The sequence below is a fragment of the Gallus gallus genome, chromosome 7 (assembly GCF_016699485.2).
Source record: "Gallus gallus isolate bGalGal1 chromosome 7, bGalGal1.mat.broiler.GRCg7b, whole genome shotgun sequence".
Lineage (NCBI taxonomy): Eukaryota > Metazoa > Chordata > Aves > Galliformes > Phasianidae > Gallus > Gallus gallus.
Genome location: NC_052538.1, coordinates 25,670,699 through 25,687,760, shown reverse-complemented (window position 1 = coordinate 25,687,760; position 17,062 = coordinate 25,670,699). Strand labels below are relative to the sequence as shown.

The 17,062-nt window shown below is 48.7% G+C and overlaps 1 protein-coding gene across 1 annotated transcript in view; it reads left to right on the top strand.

The window, feature by feature from the left end:
• The first annotated feature begins 2,264 nt into the window (after positions 1 to 2,264).
• TFCP2L1 (transcription factor CP2 like 1) overlaps positions 2,265 to 17,062 on the top strand; it is a 34,177-nt gene continuing 19,379 nt past the window's right edge. Inside the window, exons 1-2 of the mRNA XM_422087.8 lie at positions 2,265 to 2,457; positions 5,157 to 5,308. Coding sequence (XP_422087.5) covers positions 2,396 to 2,457; positions 5,157 to 5,308 — 214 coding nt within the window. The 5' untranslated portion in view covers positions 2,265 to 2,395. The remainder of the gene's footprint in view (positions 2,458 to 5,156; positions 5,309 to 17,062) is intronic.

Below are 17,062 nucleotides of genomic sequence, written 5' to 3'. Positions count from 1 at the left end.
CCAGCGTCCTACATTCACACTTCTGGTGGTAGCCACTGCCTCAGACTGCACGCCTGGAAGTGCTGCTCAGTGGAAGTCAACGGGAACCTACCTGGGGTGGTTGGCTACCAGGGAGAGCCAGCACTAGCCACTGAAAGCTGTCCCAAACCCAAAGGCATGGTGATGATTTTGACAGCTTTTAGAATGAAAATGGCCATGTAAAAGCTGTTGCTTTCTTCAGGCATACTGCCACACGACAATCCTTACCCTTCTGCAGAGGGGAGGGAAATGACTTCTTTCTCTACTGGAGCCCTACTTTGCTCATCTCAATGACTGCTTAAGTGTTCGTGAGTAACATCACAGCTGTTAGAACTGTGGCTTTTCACTCTTTTCTAGTTTCTGGTGCCTTCAGTGTTTTCCAGGAAAAGCAGAGCAAGTTACCCAGGCAGAATACTGACGCTTTTCTTGGTTATCTTGCAGGGCGTAGACATAGCTGCTCCAGGGGTACCCAGAGGAGAGGATGGAAACCTAGGAGCTGAGGTACAGAAGCTACACAAAAGGGATCACACTATTTCTTTTCTTCAGGAGTACGCAGTACTTGGGTGACCACCCAACAAGCATCCCCAGGTCTCTGCTGGTCACTTCAGCTCCCTGCAGTTCATCCAGTCAGTCTGTAACGCCAAGGCCTGGGCCTGGTGGATCAGATGTGGGCAAGAACAGGGCCAGATTTTCCTTTTTACTTCCCCTTGGCAGACATTGGCCTGGATTAACTCTTTGCCCCATGCCTCAACTCCGTAGCAATGCCTTCCAGGCTCTTTGCCAGGGACAGAGCTATTAAGGATGCACACAAAGAAAGACACAGTCATACAAAGATCCCCAGGACTATGAGGGGAGAGGGAATGCTCTTCCTCTTTAAATATGATATTATATTAGAACATACAGGCTGGTGCAGAAGCAGATGCTTTGGCCCATGCAACAGGAGAGGGTTGGAGTAATCCCCAAATAAATAACCTTGACTAATGCCATAATGAGCTAATTGCAGCTTTTGGAAGCTCTTCAGTACAGGGTAATGTTCAACCTTGATCCTTGAACTCAGTTTATTTTCGGCTTCATGAACACAAAATTGCTCACCTGACGCAGGAGCTCGTGTCAGATTTTCAGAAGCAATTTAAATACCTGTGGTCGAATCCACAGAGATAATTGGATGCTTTGTTTCCTATTAATTTGGTGGGAGTGAAGTGCCCGGTTGCTTTTGCCCTTTTGAGCCCTGCAGGGTTACAACACCCCCGTGCTCACATCCCTTCAGCCTCTCGGCTAAAAGGAAACGTCACTCCAGTGCAAAGTCTGCACTCAAAGTGCTGAGAAACTGACCTAATGAAGCAGATAGAGGGCACGTGTGCTTTCTGCTCAGTGCTCAGCTGTGGGAACTGTAATGACCAGCAAAGTGGCAGAACAAACTTTTGGGTGCAAGAACAGTAGCACCCTAAAATGAAAGTACATATATTGATCCTTGAAGGGTAGGTTTTGCTTGATTTTTTTTTAATCAGAAGGCTGTGTGCTTAGAGATCTAGCTCCTCCTTATGCCATCTCGATCCAACCAGCATGGTGCTTTGATTTCACTGGGTTGGGGCTGTGGCAGCGAGAGTGGAAGAGCAGTGCTGGGCGCCCCACAGGGGAGCAGGGAGGCGGGCAGCACAGCGCGGTAGATTTGGAGGGGGTAGCGGATCACAGGAGCAGGAAGGCTGGAAAACACCTCTAAGATCACGCAGTCCAACCCCAAGCCATCCCCACCGTGCCCAATGACCACATCCCTCAGCGCCACATCTCCACGGTTCTCAACCGCCTCCAAAGGTGGTGAAGATGGTCCCTTCACCACCTCCCTGGGCAGTCCGTGCCAGCGCATCACCACTCTTTCAGAGTAGAAATGTTTCCTACTACCCAACCTGACCCCCTTCTGGCACAATTTGAGGCCGCTCCCTCTCGTCCCATCGCTGCTACGCGGGAGTAGAGGCCGACCCCCCTCGCCACAACCTCCTTTCGGGTTCGGTACCGTACGACCATTTATCCTCACGCCGGACTCCAGCGGGCACAAAGCGCCGTCCCGGGGCACGCAGCCCCCCGAGCGCCCCGCTCCGCACCGCCCCGCCCGCACGGAACCACCTGCGCCCCGCGGTGGCGGCGCGGCCGTGCGGGGCGGGGCGGGGGAGGTCCCGGCGCTCCGCAGCGCAGCCAACCCGCGCCCGCCGGGGCTGGGCCATAAAAGCGCCGGGAGCCGTCGGGGCCGCGACCGGAGCTGGTGGGAGGTGGTGGCGGCGGTGCCCTGCGCGCCTCGGGGTGGGCAGCCCGGCTGGGACCCTTCTCGTCCCCCCTCCCAGCGACCGCGCCGGGCTCCCCCCCCATCCCCGCCGTCCCCAAGATGCTGTTTTGGCACACGCAGCCGGAGCACTACAACCAGCACTCGACCGGCAGCTACCTGCGGTGAGTCCCCGCGGGGTAACGCGGTGGGATCGGCCCGGGGGAGCCCACCTCGCTGGGAGCCGCGGGCTTCTTTTTTCCCGTCCTTCTCTATGAGCGGGGCTCGGCGGTGCCCCCGCTGTCGGCTGCCGCCCGCCCCGCTCGGCGCGGAGCCGCCCCCTCCTTCGGGGACGATGGGCGAGCAGCTCGCAATTTCACTTTCTCGACTCGCCTAAACCAGCTTTTTCCTGCCTCTGCACAGTCGCGTTTAATTAAGTGTTCCTAATTTAAGCTCTGAAGGGCTGCAAAACAATAGTCCGCAACATGTGTAGCGCAAGCCCGTGTTTCCTCCCCCTCGGAAGACAACAAAACAGGCAACTTTGGGAGTTTCCTTTCTGCTGGGTGCTTATGAATTATTTTTCTCTGAATACGTGAGGCTGGGATCTCAGAGGGCGCCGATGGCTGCGGGTGTGCTGAGCTGCGGCACCCTGCGTGCACCCCCGAGGCTGCTGCAGGAGCACACCGAGCCCCAGGTTGGACGGCAGGAAGGGGTTCTGCCCCGGTGGGCATTGGTTGGGCTGCCCAGGGTGGTGGGCACAGCCCTGAGCTGCTGGAGCTGTAGGAGTGCTGGAACGCCGCTCTCAGGCGTAGGGTTTGGTTATTGGTTGGCCCTGTGCAGAGCCTGGAGTTGGACTTGATGGTCCTTATGGGTCCGTTCCATCGCGGGGTGCTCTGTGGGTTGGCAGCATCAGAGTGTTGCAGGGTTGTCCTGTCTGGGTCAGGCTTGACCATGCTGTTCAGCATACCGAATGTTCGTTGCTGCGGCTATGAGGGTTCTTGAGCTGGGGCTCAAAGCCCTCAACTCACTGTTGAGCTTAGCCTTAGGGCTTCTATTGGAACATTAAGTGATGGCTTCAGATGCTTTGGGGGAGGTCAGCTGGGTTAAACACCCAGTTCTCCTGGAGAGCTGTAATTCTGGCCAATTCCTGGGAGCCTGTTGGGACGTGCGCTTCAAGGGAGAGCCCTTTGCTCTGAGCTGTGCTTCCCAGGGCTATCCGTGCCCACAGACAGGCTGAGGCTGCACTGAGCAAGCTGAAGTTGCATGGTCCCCTTCCTATGGATAGTACTGTGTATGATCAAAGCCTTTGCGGCACGTGTGTAAGTTCCTGTGTACCTCAGCGTGGTGTGTATTTGTAATGACCGTAACACAGTGCTGCAGGGTAACCCTGTAGGTCTTCAATTGGTTTTCACGGGAGCGCTGCGTGTATCTCGCTCTGTAGCTCCATCCTCCTGAGCCCTGCCTCAGATCCTTTCTCCTTTCCTTGGTGCATTGTCCACTCCTCGCTTAATGGTGGGACCCCAATGCTTCAGCACAGAGGTGAAGGTCGGCAGAGTTTGAAGATCTCACCCACCTGCTTTTCTCAAGCCACGGTTTGCAGAGTTGAGCAAAGAGTTGAGCAAATACTGACGTGCCTTTTATGCTTATGCCTTAGAGCTTCTTTGAGCCCCTTGGCTGCTGTTCACATCTTCTTTCTGTGTAGCGAACGCTTCTGGTGAGGTGAAATGTTTCACGGGGGGTTGATCTGAAGCTGTGGTATCTGTTTCAGACATCTTCTGGAGGCATTTCTGTCACTTCATTACCATGGTTAATCATCCTCGCTGAGAGGAAAAAACCCTCTCTATGGCCACAGTTGGGTAAGAGCGGTGGTTACATCAGTGATGCCAGCGAGTAAATGGGGCTGAGTGCCTTGGAGTTGGTGGTAGTGCAGAGGGGTGCAGCTGGGGGGGAGGATGGAGACAGAGGGGTGTTCCTTTGTCCCTGCTGATAAGTGGGGTGGCACGGTTTGCTCCCTGGCTTTGTTTCTCCAGTAACAGGAGCCCCGTGTGTGAGCCGGGCGCTTCAGCTCTCTGCTGTGCTGTTTCATTGGTGACCTGGGCAGCCTTCAAGGTTGTGGGTGTTAGGATCGAGTGCAAGGTGGATCATTAACTGAACAAGCAAGGAAAATTCGTAATGGCCTTTCCATAGGAAGCGTGCCTGTATGCACGGGCATGCTCCTGGACAGTTCTTATTAGAGCTTCTTGTATGTGGGAATTCCAAGGGGAGCAGGACTGCACGCAGCCTCCAGTTGGAATGTGGGGTCTTCACGCATATGGATGGAATGGACCGGGGTGTGAGGGGGAAGATCTGATTGCTTACACTGAACTGTCTCTGTGTTCAGTGTAATCGTTCTGATTGGGAGGGATATGGTCTCTTAAGTAGGTGGACACAGCAACCAGAGAAGTTAGAGGTGCAGGAAAGGCTAATGTGGCTCTCCAGCATTAGATGTGCGAAGATGAGGATGCTGGTTCCTGCCATGTCTTTGTGCTGATGGCTCTGCTGTGCTCTCGGCTTTGCTGACATCTGTTCTGCTTGGGGTTAGCGTGGGCCGGGAGCAGCCTGGCTGCGAGTCAGCCTGGAGGTCAGTGCAAACGTCTTGTAAAGGAGAGAGATCTGGGACTGTGCCCAGCTCCTCCTGAAGCTGCTGCTGAGCGCCTGTGTGCTTCCACAAGGCAGAAGTTGCTTTGTCACATTATGGAGGCTAAATTCATTCTTAGCCAGTGTAACCCAGCGTTCCTGTGGAGGTAGTCTCCATTATCTCACAGCGTACGGCTCAAATCCAGATTGAGAGCAGAATATTCCATAGAGTCTTTGTAAATAAACGGGTGTGAATTGTGTGTTTCAGAGATGTCCTTGCGCTGCCCATCTTCAAGCAGGAGGAACCGCAGCTGTCTCCTGAGAATGAAGCCAAACTGCCTCCGTTTCAGTACGTCCTTTGCACAGCCACATCCCCTGCTGTGAAGCTGCACGAAGAAACCCTGACCTACCTCAACCAAGGTAGGGTTTGTACTGCGTGGAGGAGGGCGCATTTCCTGGGAATGATTCACCAGAGAGAGATTGAATTCCATACTGGTGCCTCACTGGGAGGGCAGTGGGAAGGGGAAAAGAGGGAAAGAGATGGGGAGGGGATGGAGGAAAGGACAATGTGGCATGGAAGTGTAAAAAAAAATTAAGGGTTCCTCAACTGATAGAAAATGATGAAGTACCGTTGATTAATTGTTGACTTACAACATCATTATAGCATGCACAGTTCCATGTAGCCAGGCACTGGCTTGATCTCCAGCAGTGTGAAATACAGCCTCCTACCTTCATCTTGAAAGGCCGGGTGAATTTAGCAGGTGGGCAAGCTTTGGACTTGGGGAGGGACCTTAACATTGCAGGCCCTCAAGAGCTACTGGAGGGCATTGCTGCAGTGGATGAGATAGGAAGTACGTGTGGGTTTCTCAGTGCTCTCAACAGAGGATGATGTTGCTCCCACTGGCTGGGTGATGTGGCTCTGATTTGCTGACTTGACAAGTTCATAGGGTTCACAGTAGCACGGTTCTCCATAATGGACCTCATAGCATAATTTTTATGCAAGGCCCTGAGTTTCCCTAGGTGTTTTTTTTCCTTTGTCAGAATTTGTGCATACACATCTGTGGTTGGAGGTTGGCTGTCACTCTGTAGTACCTCCTGCATGTGGGTCCCAGAGGGATCAGACATCTCCAGGCACAGATTATGCAGAAATGTACTATGCTTAATTTCTGCCAGGTTGATAAGAAGGGCATTACAATAGCATCAGCCTGAGGGCCATCTGCCCTGGGTTACTGCTATCCCCTCTGGCTTCTGAGCACTGCCCCAGCTCATCAAGCTCTGTGCATTGAGTGTAAAGCTCCCTTTAAGGCCTCTCTGGCTGGATTTCTCTCAGTGCTTGTGCAGAACGGAGCCCTGACCTCCCCTGGGCTCTGACCTCAGGTGTGTCTGGCTGTTGGATCTGTTTTGCTGGCAGGCCCAGAGAGTCCTGCTAGAATGACCAGCCAAGTACTGCATGCTCTACCCAAGAAGCTCAGACGCCATGTGGATTGGAGGATGCTTGAGATTTGTGACTGTGTCCCCAGTTCACCCATTCAAATAAAGCAAAATCCCAGCAGGTGATATGGGGCACATCAAGGGTGAGATGAGCACAGACTTTGTTCTGCTTACTGTCATGAATAGTTGTCTTCTGCTCCATCTTGATGCAGTACTGACTTAATTCCTTAACAGGCCACCAGTTCTCAGGTATCTTCTGCACCTGTCTTCCATCTCCCAAGGGGGGGAGTTGGGGATGTGCCCTGGGGAGTGAGGCTGGACAGTCTGGAGGAATAAAGCAGGGGTGGGACTGGCAGAAGCCATGCAGTAGACAACAGCTGGGAATGGGTGCGGGGAGGAACTGTAATGCTGTGCCATGCTTTGCCATGAAGGATGGAAACAGCATCTTTTCCTATGGGATCCTCAAGGTAATTAGTTGTAAAAGGTGCTACATCTCCTTCCTTCTAAGTTGAACTGTTCATTGCCTTCTATTCTTCTTGACAGAAACTTCATGTCTTCCTGACACCTTCTTAGCAGCATTCTCACCTCACTTCAAGTTCCTAAGCAATTTGTCTTCCACCTTACTCTGTACTCCTCTTAGTTTCTTTGAGATCCTCTATGCCTGCCTTAGAAACCATTCTGCCATACTTGGCAAGTTGCTTCAGAATCAACACCAGCAGCTGCACTCCATTCCCAGCATTGGCTCCTTCTGGTAGGAGGGGTAGGCCTTGGCCCTAAACTCCTCTGACTTGTAGTCTTCCTCTCAGCTCTGTCCTTTAGGCCAAAATCCCTTGCTTGTGCTAGTTAGGAACTGGAGTCTGCTCCTGTATGGATGCAACCTTCTGTGAGAAGCCTGTGTAGTCACTGAGGTTGGTTGTGTATACGATAAGAGGATACCAAGCACACACTTTCATCAGCTGTGGTCAGAACCGACAGATATGACTGATATGATATTAGTGAGGACGTTGCTTGGAGTTAAGAAGTGATGAGGATTTGTCTTGCCATAGGTTTTTATGCTTAGTAATGCCTACATAAAAGATTTATTTTCTTTTAACATCTGTGTTTAAGAACTTGTTCTTTTTCTGTCAAGCTCATGAATAAGAAGTAAGACATTTCTGTTTAACAGCAGAAATGAAAATTCTTGAGGCAGAGGAGAAACACTTCTGTGGAAACTACTTTTGATTTTTTTGAGCTGAATAGTTTCCCAGAGGATACCTACTGTGCAATTATTTTCCTCTCACTCCTCCAAAACCAGAGGAGAGGAGAGTGCTGCAACTCCTCACAGGTTGAAACCTGTTCAACAGAAGCCAGGGAATCCCACCCAGGTGCTGCCATGCTGTTCTCAATTGCCCTGAGTACAAGCTGAGGTAAGACTAAGAGAAAGTTCATCGTTGTACTAGAAGAGCTATGCTGTGTGAGCCTGAGGTGGGACATGGAGGGAACCTCAGGGCAGCTCAGGTCTTGGTAGCTGACACGTAGCAGAAGAGCTGACTGACCTCAGCGTGCTGTGACTGTGCCATGGTGCCATTCCTTAGGGCAGCTTAGACCATTCCCTACACCTTATTGCCTTACACTGATCGTAAGCAAAGAGACACTTCTTGCACCTTACCCTCTTTCTGTACTTATCGTGGTCAGGCTAAACACTGTTGAACAGAACTTCCCTTCTTGCGTGTATGCTTGAGTTTTGGGTCAGATGACCTTAGCAAATGGCTAACTTTATTAATGTGTCCTTCTACCCTGTCTGTGCTGAGAGCTTCAGTCACAGCTGGCTCCTAGTAACAGAGATAGAAAGAGTGGCTGTCCCAGTTCCAGCAAACCCATTCACCTCCAGTGCAGTGACATATCCAGACAGTGAAGACTGGTTTGGGGTTTTTTGGCTTCTTCACTGTTTGGCTGTCTGACTCTTGCAGTGTGTTATCCAGACGTGTTTCCCTGGCTGGAGCTCTTTACTACTCAGTAGCAGACCTTCTGTCACCGTGTAGCAGCTATCCTCCCTGCCTTGGGATGCCCACTCAGGACCAGTTCCGTGCTGGCTGGTGAGTGACCAGCTCAGTAGATAGCCCATGTATGGAAATAGGTAGAAGAAAGGTCTGGTTTTACAGAGCATGATGGCTTCTGCTGAGCCTTGGGTGGCCCTGGGGAGTTGGTCAGTGGCACTGTGGAGGAAGAGGACTTTAGCCCTGGCTCCCCACGGAGGTGAGGGAAAAATCCCAGTGGAGTCCTGATCTGGAGGGGCTGTTCTCAGCAAGGGTGAGGGAGCAGAAGGGAAGGTTGTGTGAAGTTGACTTGGGGACGTTCATCAGTGGCAGGCTCCCAAGCTTGTCTGCTTCAGTCTGAAACCACAAATGCTCACTGGCCACAGCTCTAGAACTAGCCAGTAAATCAGGCATCTAGAGTCAAATCCTCAGCTCACTTTCCAAAGACTGACTCATTACACTTGTCTTTTCCGATCTCTTCCCTTCTGTGTCCCACATTCCTTGAGAAATTGGAGCCAGAGCCCTGTTAGTCTCAATTCAACATGATCTTAGTTTGCTAATCCTTAAGGCAGTCTGTATGGTCAGAGATCTTTACTGGACTGCATTAGGATTACTCATCTGACAGCTATAATACAGACATGTTACCATGGTGTCTTAAAACCACTTTCCCTCTGGTCCACCAAGCTGGTAAAGGTGTTGTGTCCTCACAGGAGGAGCTGTTGCTGGCATTGCTCCCTTGATCAGGGATCACTTCTGTCGACAGAGCTACACTGTCCAGAAGTCTGCAGCACAACATCGCCTAATGTTTTTGGAGCTAGCCTGCCTTTTAGCACTATTGCTGTGTCTCTTGTGGATAGGGATTTTTCAGACAAACAATCAACCAGCAACCATATTACAAACCACTGCTTTAGCAAGAGGTCTTGGTGCAGTTGCATGTTCCATGGTCTGCAGTCATATGGGGTGTGGTTTGAGCAGGGCTGGTTGAAACTAGTTTCAGACATGGACAGAAATGGGAGCAATGAAGGTGGTTCCAGAAACTGCACCAGGAGGAATGCAGAGGAAACAAGCACTCTATGGCAGATCTGAATGCTAATAAGCGTGAGGAAATAAAATCATTAAGAAAAAAAAAAAATTAAAAAAGGGCACACACACACACAGAAAAGCCCAACAAACAACACAAAGCAAAAATCATTGCCCAAGGGACTTGGCTTGTAGTGCCAGAACCACATGTGGAGCGTGAGCTGTTCCAGTCATGATTTTGTTTCATGACCAGTGCTGGGTTGGCGCAGAGCCAGAGGTCTAAATTGCTCCGAATAGAGGCTGGGTCGGGCTGATGGCAGGAGTCACTGAGACCCAGCTGTGTGCCAGACCCACCCCTGTCCCTTAGCAGTGCTTGAGAGCAACCGGCCGTCACCTGCCTGTGGAGTTTTCCTGCTCTCCAGGTCTGTGGTTTGTGACTTGTGGTCCTCAGCCATGCGAGGATTTTAGCATCCAGCCGGTTGGGGTTAGGAAGGCTGGCCACCTCTGCTTCGCAGGGTCTTCCAAGAGTTAGTTAGTTTTATTGCCAGTCCTAGACAGTTTGGAAAACAAACAAGCCAGAAACCCAGACCATGAGAGAAAACCACGAACATCCGAGAAGACCTGTGATGTTACTGGGAGCACAGCCGTTGTGGTGCATGAGCAACAGATGCCTCACAAAGCTAAAGATGGACTGAGCTGGGTTCTGTCACGCACAAACGAAAGCTCCAGATACTGGGTCCTCAGGAGTGGAGATCCGGGTCCAAGATGCCTGGATGTAAACTTGTACACCTGAAATTGCTGTTGTAGATTTTTTTTTTTGACTGTTGTCCTGCTTCAGCTCACTGGAGACGTTGTGGTTTCCCTTCCAAGGAAAGGCGCGGAAAGCGCAGAGGACGAATGGAAGGTGGTTGCTTGAGTAGATGTCATTGCTTACAACAGAACCTTTGCCTCCCTTAAAACATTTAAAGTTCATGCAGTTGGCTAATCTTCTACAGGCAAGGAACTCAGTTTTAAATACTGAGATTTACAGTAAATGAAAAAAGCTGTTTTCTGTTGACGTTAACTCATACGTAATTGGGTTTTTATGGGGTCACAACTGTCGGAATGTTTGTAGTTTTCCTGGCACAGTTCTTTATTTGCCTGAATGAAGTGTAGAGGAGGCTGAGTGACCAGCTCTGACTGGGTGTGCTTCTGGTTTAATTATAGCTGTGCTTGTGGGGAAACTTTTGCTTTGTCCCATCTGAAGAACCAACTCTCCCTATAAATTACTGCTGCCTCCAGCCAGGTCCTGGGTGTTTCAAGCTTCTGATGGGCTTGATGCACTCTACCGTTGCCTGAGCTCCTGGGCACAAAATGGCTTTGTGTCACTGAGGCTGTGAATATCAGGTGCTTCCTGTTGGCTGCCCACCTGTGCATCCTTCATCCCTACGGCACACAGCATGGTGTGCCATTCTGATCCTCGCTTCCTTTCCTGGCTTCAGGTAGCTTCAAGAAGTGCCTGTCAAAGGCTGTATTTTCTGTTTCTGAGGATGTTGTTTTTTTTTTATTTTTGTTTCTTGTGCTGCACTCCTTTGTTTTTGGAGAAGGCATTTGTCTTTTACCTTACTCTGAAGACAGCTCTGATGTCTCAACTGAAGCCATTATTCGTGCTAGCAGCAATTTCCCCATATGCTTGGCAGCCCAGGATAAACAACCCTGTCTCCAAACCACACCATCCCTAAACTCACTATGAATCTTGCTTCAGATGACAGGGCACCTCTGCGTAAGTAGAGCATCTGACTTCTGTTGCCCTTAGGAAGCTAGGATCTCAGTTGTCTTTTAACCAAGAGCCTGTTTTCTATTCATTTGGTAATACTTCTGCTGTTAACATCTGGATGAAATTCAAATGGGATTGTGAACTCGCTGGATCGTAGCCTGTGCACAACTCCTACTGGAAGCCCCTAGACCGTGTTTTGTTCTCCCACTTCCATTAATCTTCAATATCTGTGAAGGAAGGAAGTGCTCAGAAGTAGCTATGAGTATAGTGAAAAGTCAGAATATCTACAAGATTTTTTTTTCTTTCCCTGTCATTTTTTTATAAAGCTTTTCTCCATTATCCATATCTCCTCTGAGATTTCTGTGATGTTTTGTGAGAAACTTTTGCCTAAGTTTCTACATTTGAACTGTGTCAATGAACTTGTCAATCTGAAGTGATATTTACATTTTCCAGTCACTTTTTCCCAACTTGCATTATCCTTCCTATAAGATATATGTTAGCAGGAAGAAACTTAGAGAACACCGTCCTTTTGACAAGGTTAATTGTTTCTATGGGAATTATGTATGATACCTTATCTCTAAACAGGCTGGGAAAAAAGCCTTTTTGCCTCCAACCAAGCATTTTCTTCATGTTTCTGAAACTATACAGCACGTACTTGAACAGTAAGATTTCTCTTGTCCTGGCTTGCTATTGTATTTCTGAGCTGTGCTTGCTGTGATGAGGCATTTGTCAGCTGGAGTTGCCTGGTGCACGAGTGGGGCTTCCTTTCTCTAGCACATTTCTCCACATTGCTGCAGAAATGTGGTGGAGGGGGTGATTTACCTGGGGGCTGAATGGGGTCAGCAGTCATATTCAGCCCTTCTGCATCCCTCTTCAACACCCTCGCCAGGGACCATTCTTCTTAGTTATCTGAAGCTCAAGTAAATATTACACACCGAGCTAGTCTTGCAGAGCTATAAAACCTGTTGTCCAAATTGACTCAGTACAGGTTGAAGCCAGAAAAAGCCTGCCTGATTTAATTACACAGAGGGGGCTAAGCTTTTCTGAGCTAGGCAGATGTGACCCAGATAGTCCTGGGTGTACATGCTAGAGAGGTGGAAATACAGGAAGAAATTATTTTCTCAAGTCAGATTTTTTTTTTCCCTGTCTTCCATTAGAAGTCCGTCGTTTCTTCAGTGATTAATGTGTTTTAAAAATCAAAACTTATACCATGGCTTCAATTAGGTGGGATTATAGAATCATGCAATTGTAGGGGTTGGAAGAGAGCTCTGGGGACCATCAAGTCCAGCCCCCCACTAACGCAGGTTTCCTGCAGTTTAGTTGGTGGGGTTCATCAAAGTAGGCAAGGTGTGTGCAAGAGAAGAACAAGTGCACACAGTGATGGTAGCAACTGAGAGTGTTTCTGAGTCTGTTAGCTGGTTTTGTGTCCTTGATTCAATGTTAGGCTGTAGTCCTGGAGGAGTTGCATATACATCCCACTCTTCTGAGTGGAAACCACTGTAAATGAACAGTGTTTCTTTTATGCCTGTTAGCTATGAAGTGTCACCACTGTAAAATGAACTATCTTCAGAAGTCTGGGAAGATGAGCGTTTAGACAAATGTTCATATAGTAAACGAGCACTGGAGTTTTCTTCCAGCAAACTTGGCTCTGAGGCATGTGCTTGGCTTTCCACAAGAAAGAGGCAGAAAAAGAGAAAGAAGGGGACAAAGAAACCCCCCCAGAGCTGGGAGGAGATTGTAAAAGGAGGAGAAGCCCAGGAAGAGGCATGATGACAGTGCAGCTCTATGGCGTGGTGGAAGAACCGGTCATGGAATTGGTCCATTAGGTTCCTCTGGTGGTAATGGCAAGTAGGGCAGGTATCTTTGGTGTTGCACTCAGATGGGTATTGAACATCATCGGAGTGGCTCCAAACAGTAGGACCACAGTAGCTTTGCTACGAAGAGAAACAGGCAGAAAATGGGTGGAGGGGTGGATGAGATTGCAGATACCTAAAATAAGGTGTGTGTGCAGCATGGTTGGTATAGCCATGTTCAGAGAGAGACTCTGCAAAAGAGGAGTTTGTGACCATTGGTCTGACTGGACAGCTTGATATGGGCACAGCCTGGACACTGAATACCAGCTGCTGGGAAGCTGTGGCCAGGAAGGGGTTGACTGTCTTCGCTCTGCCCCATCCCCAGCCACTTATAACTGGCTGCTCTTGAAGATGAGATGTGGGACATGATGGATTTGGTGTGTCAGGATGACTCTTATGTTCCTTTTGCTTTGCCTGGCCCACAGTTGGTCCTCCTCTGCAGGATTTCCATGCTCCTAGCGTAGCGGGAGCTTTCAGGGTGGCCTATTGTGTAGCAGCTGAATTCACAATATCCTCTGGATAAACATCTCCTAGAGCATCTTGTCAAAGGAGGATGCAAGAAGCAACTGCAGAATATGCAGTGCCATTTGTGGCCTGGAAAGGGAGGCTTCTGCCCTCGGTCCTTGCCTTGAGAGTGTCTGCACGTGGGACACTTCGGCAGGTGTTATGCTAAGCTATACTTTTGCTTTTGTCTGCCTAAAGAGGTGTGGGCAATCGAGCATGCAAGTTGAGATGCCAGCTCTGTCACTGTTGCCTGTTTACTCTGTGGACCCATTAATCTTGTCAGAGAAATGTGTGTGTGTGCCTGATGGCCTGAATAATTGCCTTTGGTTGCTTCAAAGGTGATCCTCCTGCCTGCTGGATGCGCCTTGGGCCCGGGGGGGTGTAAAGGCTGTTTCTTTTTTCCTCCCCCCTCCTTCTGCATGCTGCATTCATCTGTCAGCATTCCTTTGCCTTTATCTGTGTGCTATTTAGGATGTCCATATAAAGTTGCTAAATGGAATTTTTATTGGCCAGCTTGGCTTAATAATCAAACAGTTTCCAGGCTGGTTCTGTCTAGTGCTGTGTGGATCCGTTCTGTGAAAGAGCACTCGCAATTATTACTGTGTTTTTTCTTGTCTACTGACTTCTATCACAGATATTGCTCAGTGTAAAGTTGGGTTTTAATTAATTGCTGGAAAGGGAAGCAGACAACTTGGCTAGATTAAGTAAGACTTGAGTTGAATTGGTCTGGAACTTCAGCAGCCTAATAGAAAGTTAGTGTATCGTATCGATGCATTGTGCAGGAAACCACAGAACGCACAGTGGAAGCGGCCCTTGAAACATAACACCAAAACACTCAAAAATGGAAGTGGGATGTTGTGGTTGGGTAGCAAATAAACCTCGAACAAAATGTATCTTTTGAGCTGAGGATAATCTTTTGAAATCAGAAGCTCTCAAGAGTTGCTGGCGGCCAGAACTGAGATGGCTTGTGCCTTCTGAGCGTGTGAAAGCATCCCTTCCTTGATTTACCTGTATTTAATATGCGTTAATGGCCAAAGTCAGTAAAAATGAAGAGAGTAAACAGTCTGTAAATCCTCTTTAGGGTAGATGCAACGGCTTTATGAATCACCAAGCAGGAACTCTGTGGACTTGGGTGGTTACTACTTTGCTGGATATTACTCTTGTTTGTAAAGTGGAGTTGCTCAAACCCTAGCCTAGGAGGTGATTGCATAAATTTGCTGTTGCTCAGGGACTGTCTGCTCAAAATACAAATTGCACTGTATCATCACCCGCCCAGGTTTTTATTGGTGCCCCCAAAGCTTCCAGTGAAGCTGGGAGACAAATTGCATCTCAGGAATTTAATGTGGTTATTCAAATATTTATGGCCATTCTGTTCCCTGCCTGAGGTAGGGAAGACAGCTTGTGGCAAACTCTGCGCGAGGAGCACCGCGTTGCACATTGGCATCAGCTCTTCTGGGGATTTGGTGTTCAAAATGCTTTCTTCATGTCAGATAGTGGTGAAGGCATTGATAACAGGCTTCAGGTGTCCTTGTTTGTGTGTGTCCCGTACTGCAGCATAACTGAGACCAGGTAGGTTGACAGCTCTGAGGCTATTGTGAGCCCTTGTTGCCTTGGTGGTGCAGCTACGGGCAGTGTTGAGAGCATGGAAGGGAGGTTTCAGCAGGTTGAACCTGCCACCATTGCTCTCCATTGCCATGGATGTTTCCATAGGGTTTTCCCTTCCCTCTAAGCCCAGCATATGTTAAACCTTTGTCAGCTGAAGAGCAGCTACTGCCCTGGTCGAGGTCAGACTGATCATATCATCACAAAGTCTCAGCATCAGTACGTTCAGTAGCTCTCTTTGGCTTTATTAGCAAGCATTGACTTGTAGCTGTCTGGTATAGCCTATATTAATGAAGAAACGGAAAAACAGTACTGGGGAGCTCTGTGTTCCAGCTGTATGCTTTGGGCTTAGCCAGTTGCAGTCTGTCATGGGAACTGGGAATACAGTTTGTTTTAGTCACACTTGCAACTGTATTTCTTTACTGATTTAGATACCGGAGTAACAGCCATTTAGTTTGTGCAGAACATTCACAGCCCATGATAGGGCTGGAGAGTCAATGGTGTGGGATTTTGTGTGCCAGAGCCTTGGGCAACCTCTTAGCCTTTGGCTCTTCAGTGCCAATGGGAGTATGAGGAACTGGGACCAAATTCTCACTGAAAGTTCCACAGCGGGAAATAAATTGCTTGAATTTTGGCTGGAAGCCATCTTGTTTTGATAACTGCTCTGTGTAGTAACTGGAGTTGAACACTCAGAGGCTGAGGGGAAAATAGCATGAAATACTGTTCTGAACGAGGCATTTCGTGGCATGAACTGAGTACTGTGGCTTACATCAGATGACCCATATATCTTTCATCAAAGTATTTTACTTCTTATTTGACTTTCCATTTATCATTAACTCTGTCTCCACAACAGTTTTCTGTCTTACCAGCAGGCAGAATCTGTTTCTGACTCACTCCAAGCAGAATCCCTCCCATCAGGATGGGGTGCATGGTGCAAGTGACCTGCTGGGTTGCAGGATGGCTCCTGTCCCACACAACTGCTTGGAAGATGCATGCCGTGTAGTTTTTAAGCTCTTGATATCAGTTTGAAAGGAACATGGTCGTTGTTTTTTATTCTGATTAATTTCTTTCATCTCATAAGAAATGCAAACTGGGCTGCCCAAAGAGTGGGGGTATATATCAGAGTGTAAAGGTGTCACAACAAACTAAGGCCTGCAGCACTTGCTGAATGGAAGTGCTTATGGCTCAGCCATTGCCTTTCTCTGTAGCACAGGTCACGTCACTTCTGTGTCTCTGTAACCACATCTGAATGCAATCATAGACATATTCTACTATCTCATAGAAGCTTATGGTCTCAAATTCTAAACTAATTTTCTGTAATGGTTAGACTGATGTTTGCTTGGGAACGAATTGCAAATGCAGGAGATGCGTGGCTGTGTAAATTCATTTCAGATGAATCACTGCATCACTCTGATTTTGTGAACCTGAGCCTGATTTTTTTTTTTACATTAATACAGTATTGATTATGTGGGGAGATACTGTACATCTCTCATAAAGCTGCCAAGTGAATAATAATAACCTGTATCAGTGGGAACATTAGAGAGCCTCTTGTGTTAGTGAGGAAGGCCTCAATTTCAGCACTGTAATTTACAACATCCACTTCTGTTGTCCAGTGATCTCTAAAGGGAGGTCACTCTTCCGATTTCAGTTTACTTATGTGCAAAGAGATGGGTTAAGCACTGGAAGCATACACACATCTTAATTTGGCGCTTCACATGGTTTATTGTTCCCCTTCTGCATCCCTTAAGCCACATGCTGGATTCAAGGGTCGCTTCCTGTTTGCACAGCACTCCTACTGATGTCAATAGGGGTTCTGCAAACATTTGAGGCTCCAATACGGCCCTTCTTGTCCTCCATCCCCTGCCCCAGCCAGCTGAATAGGCACAGCTATCTGTGCTCCAGTGATAGGGTCTGTGCTCACAAGGGCAAGTGGGAGAGCCAAGATGCCCAAAAAGGAACCTGACTGAAATGCAGTGCCCTTTTGACATGTAAG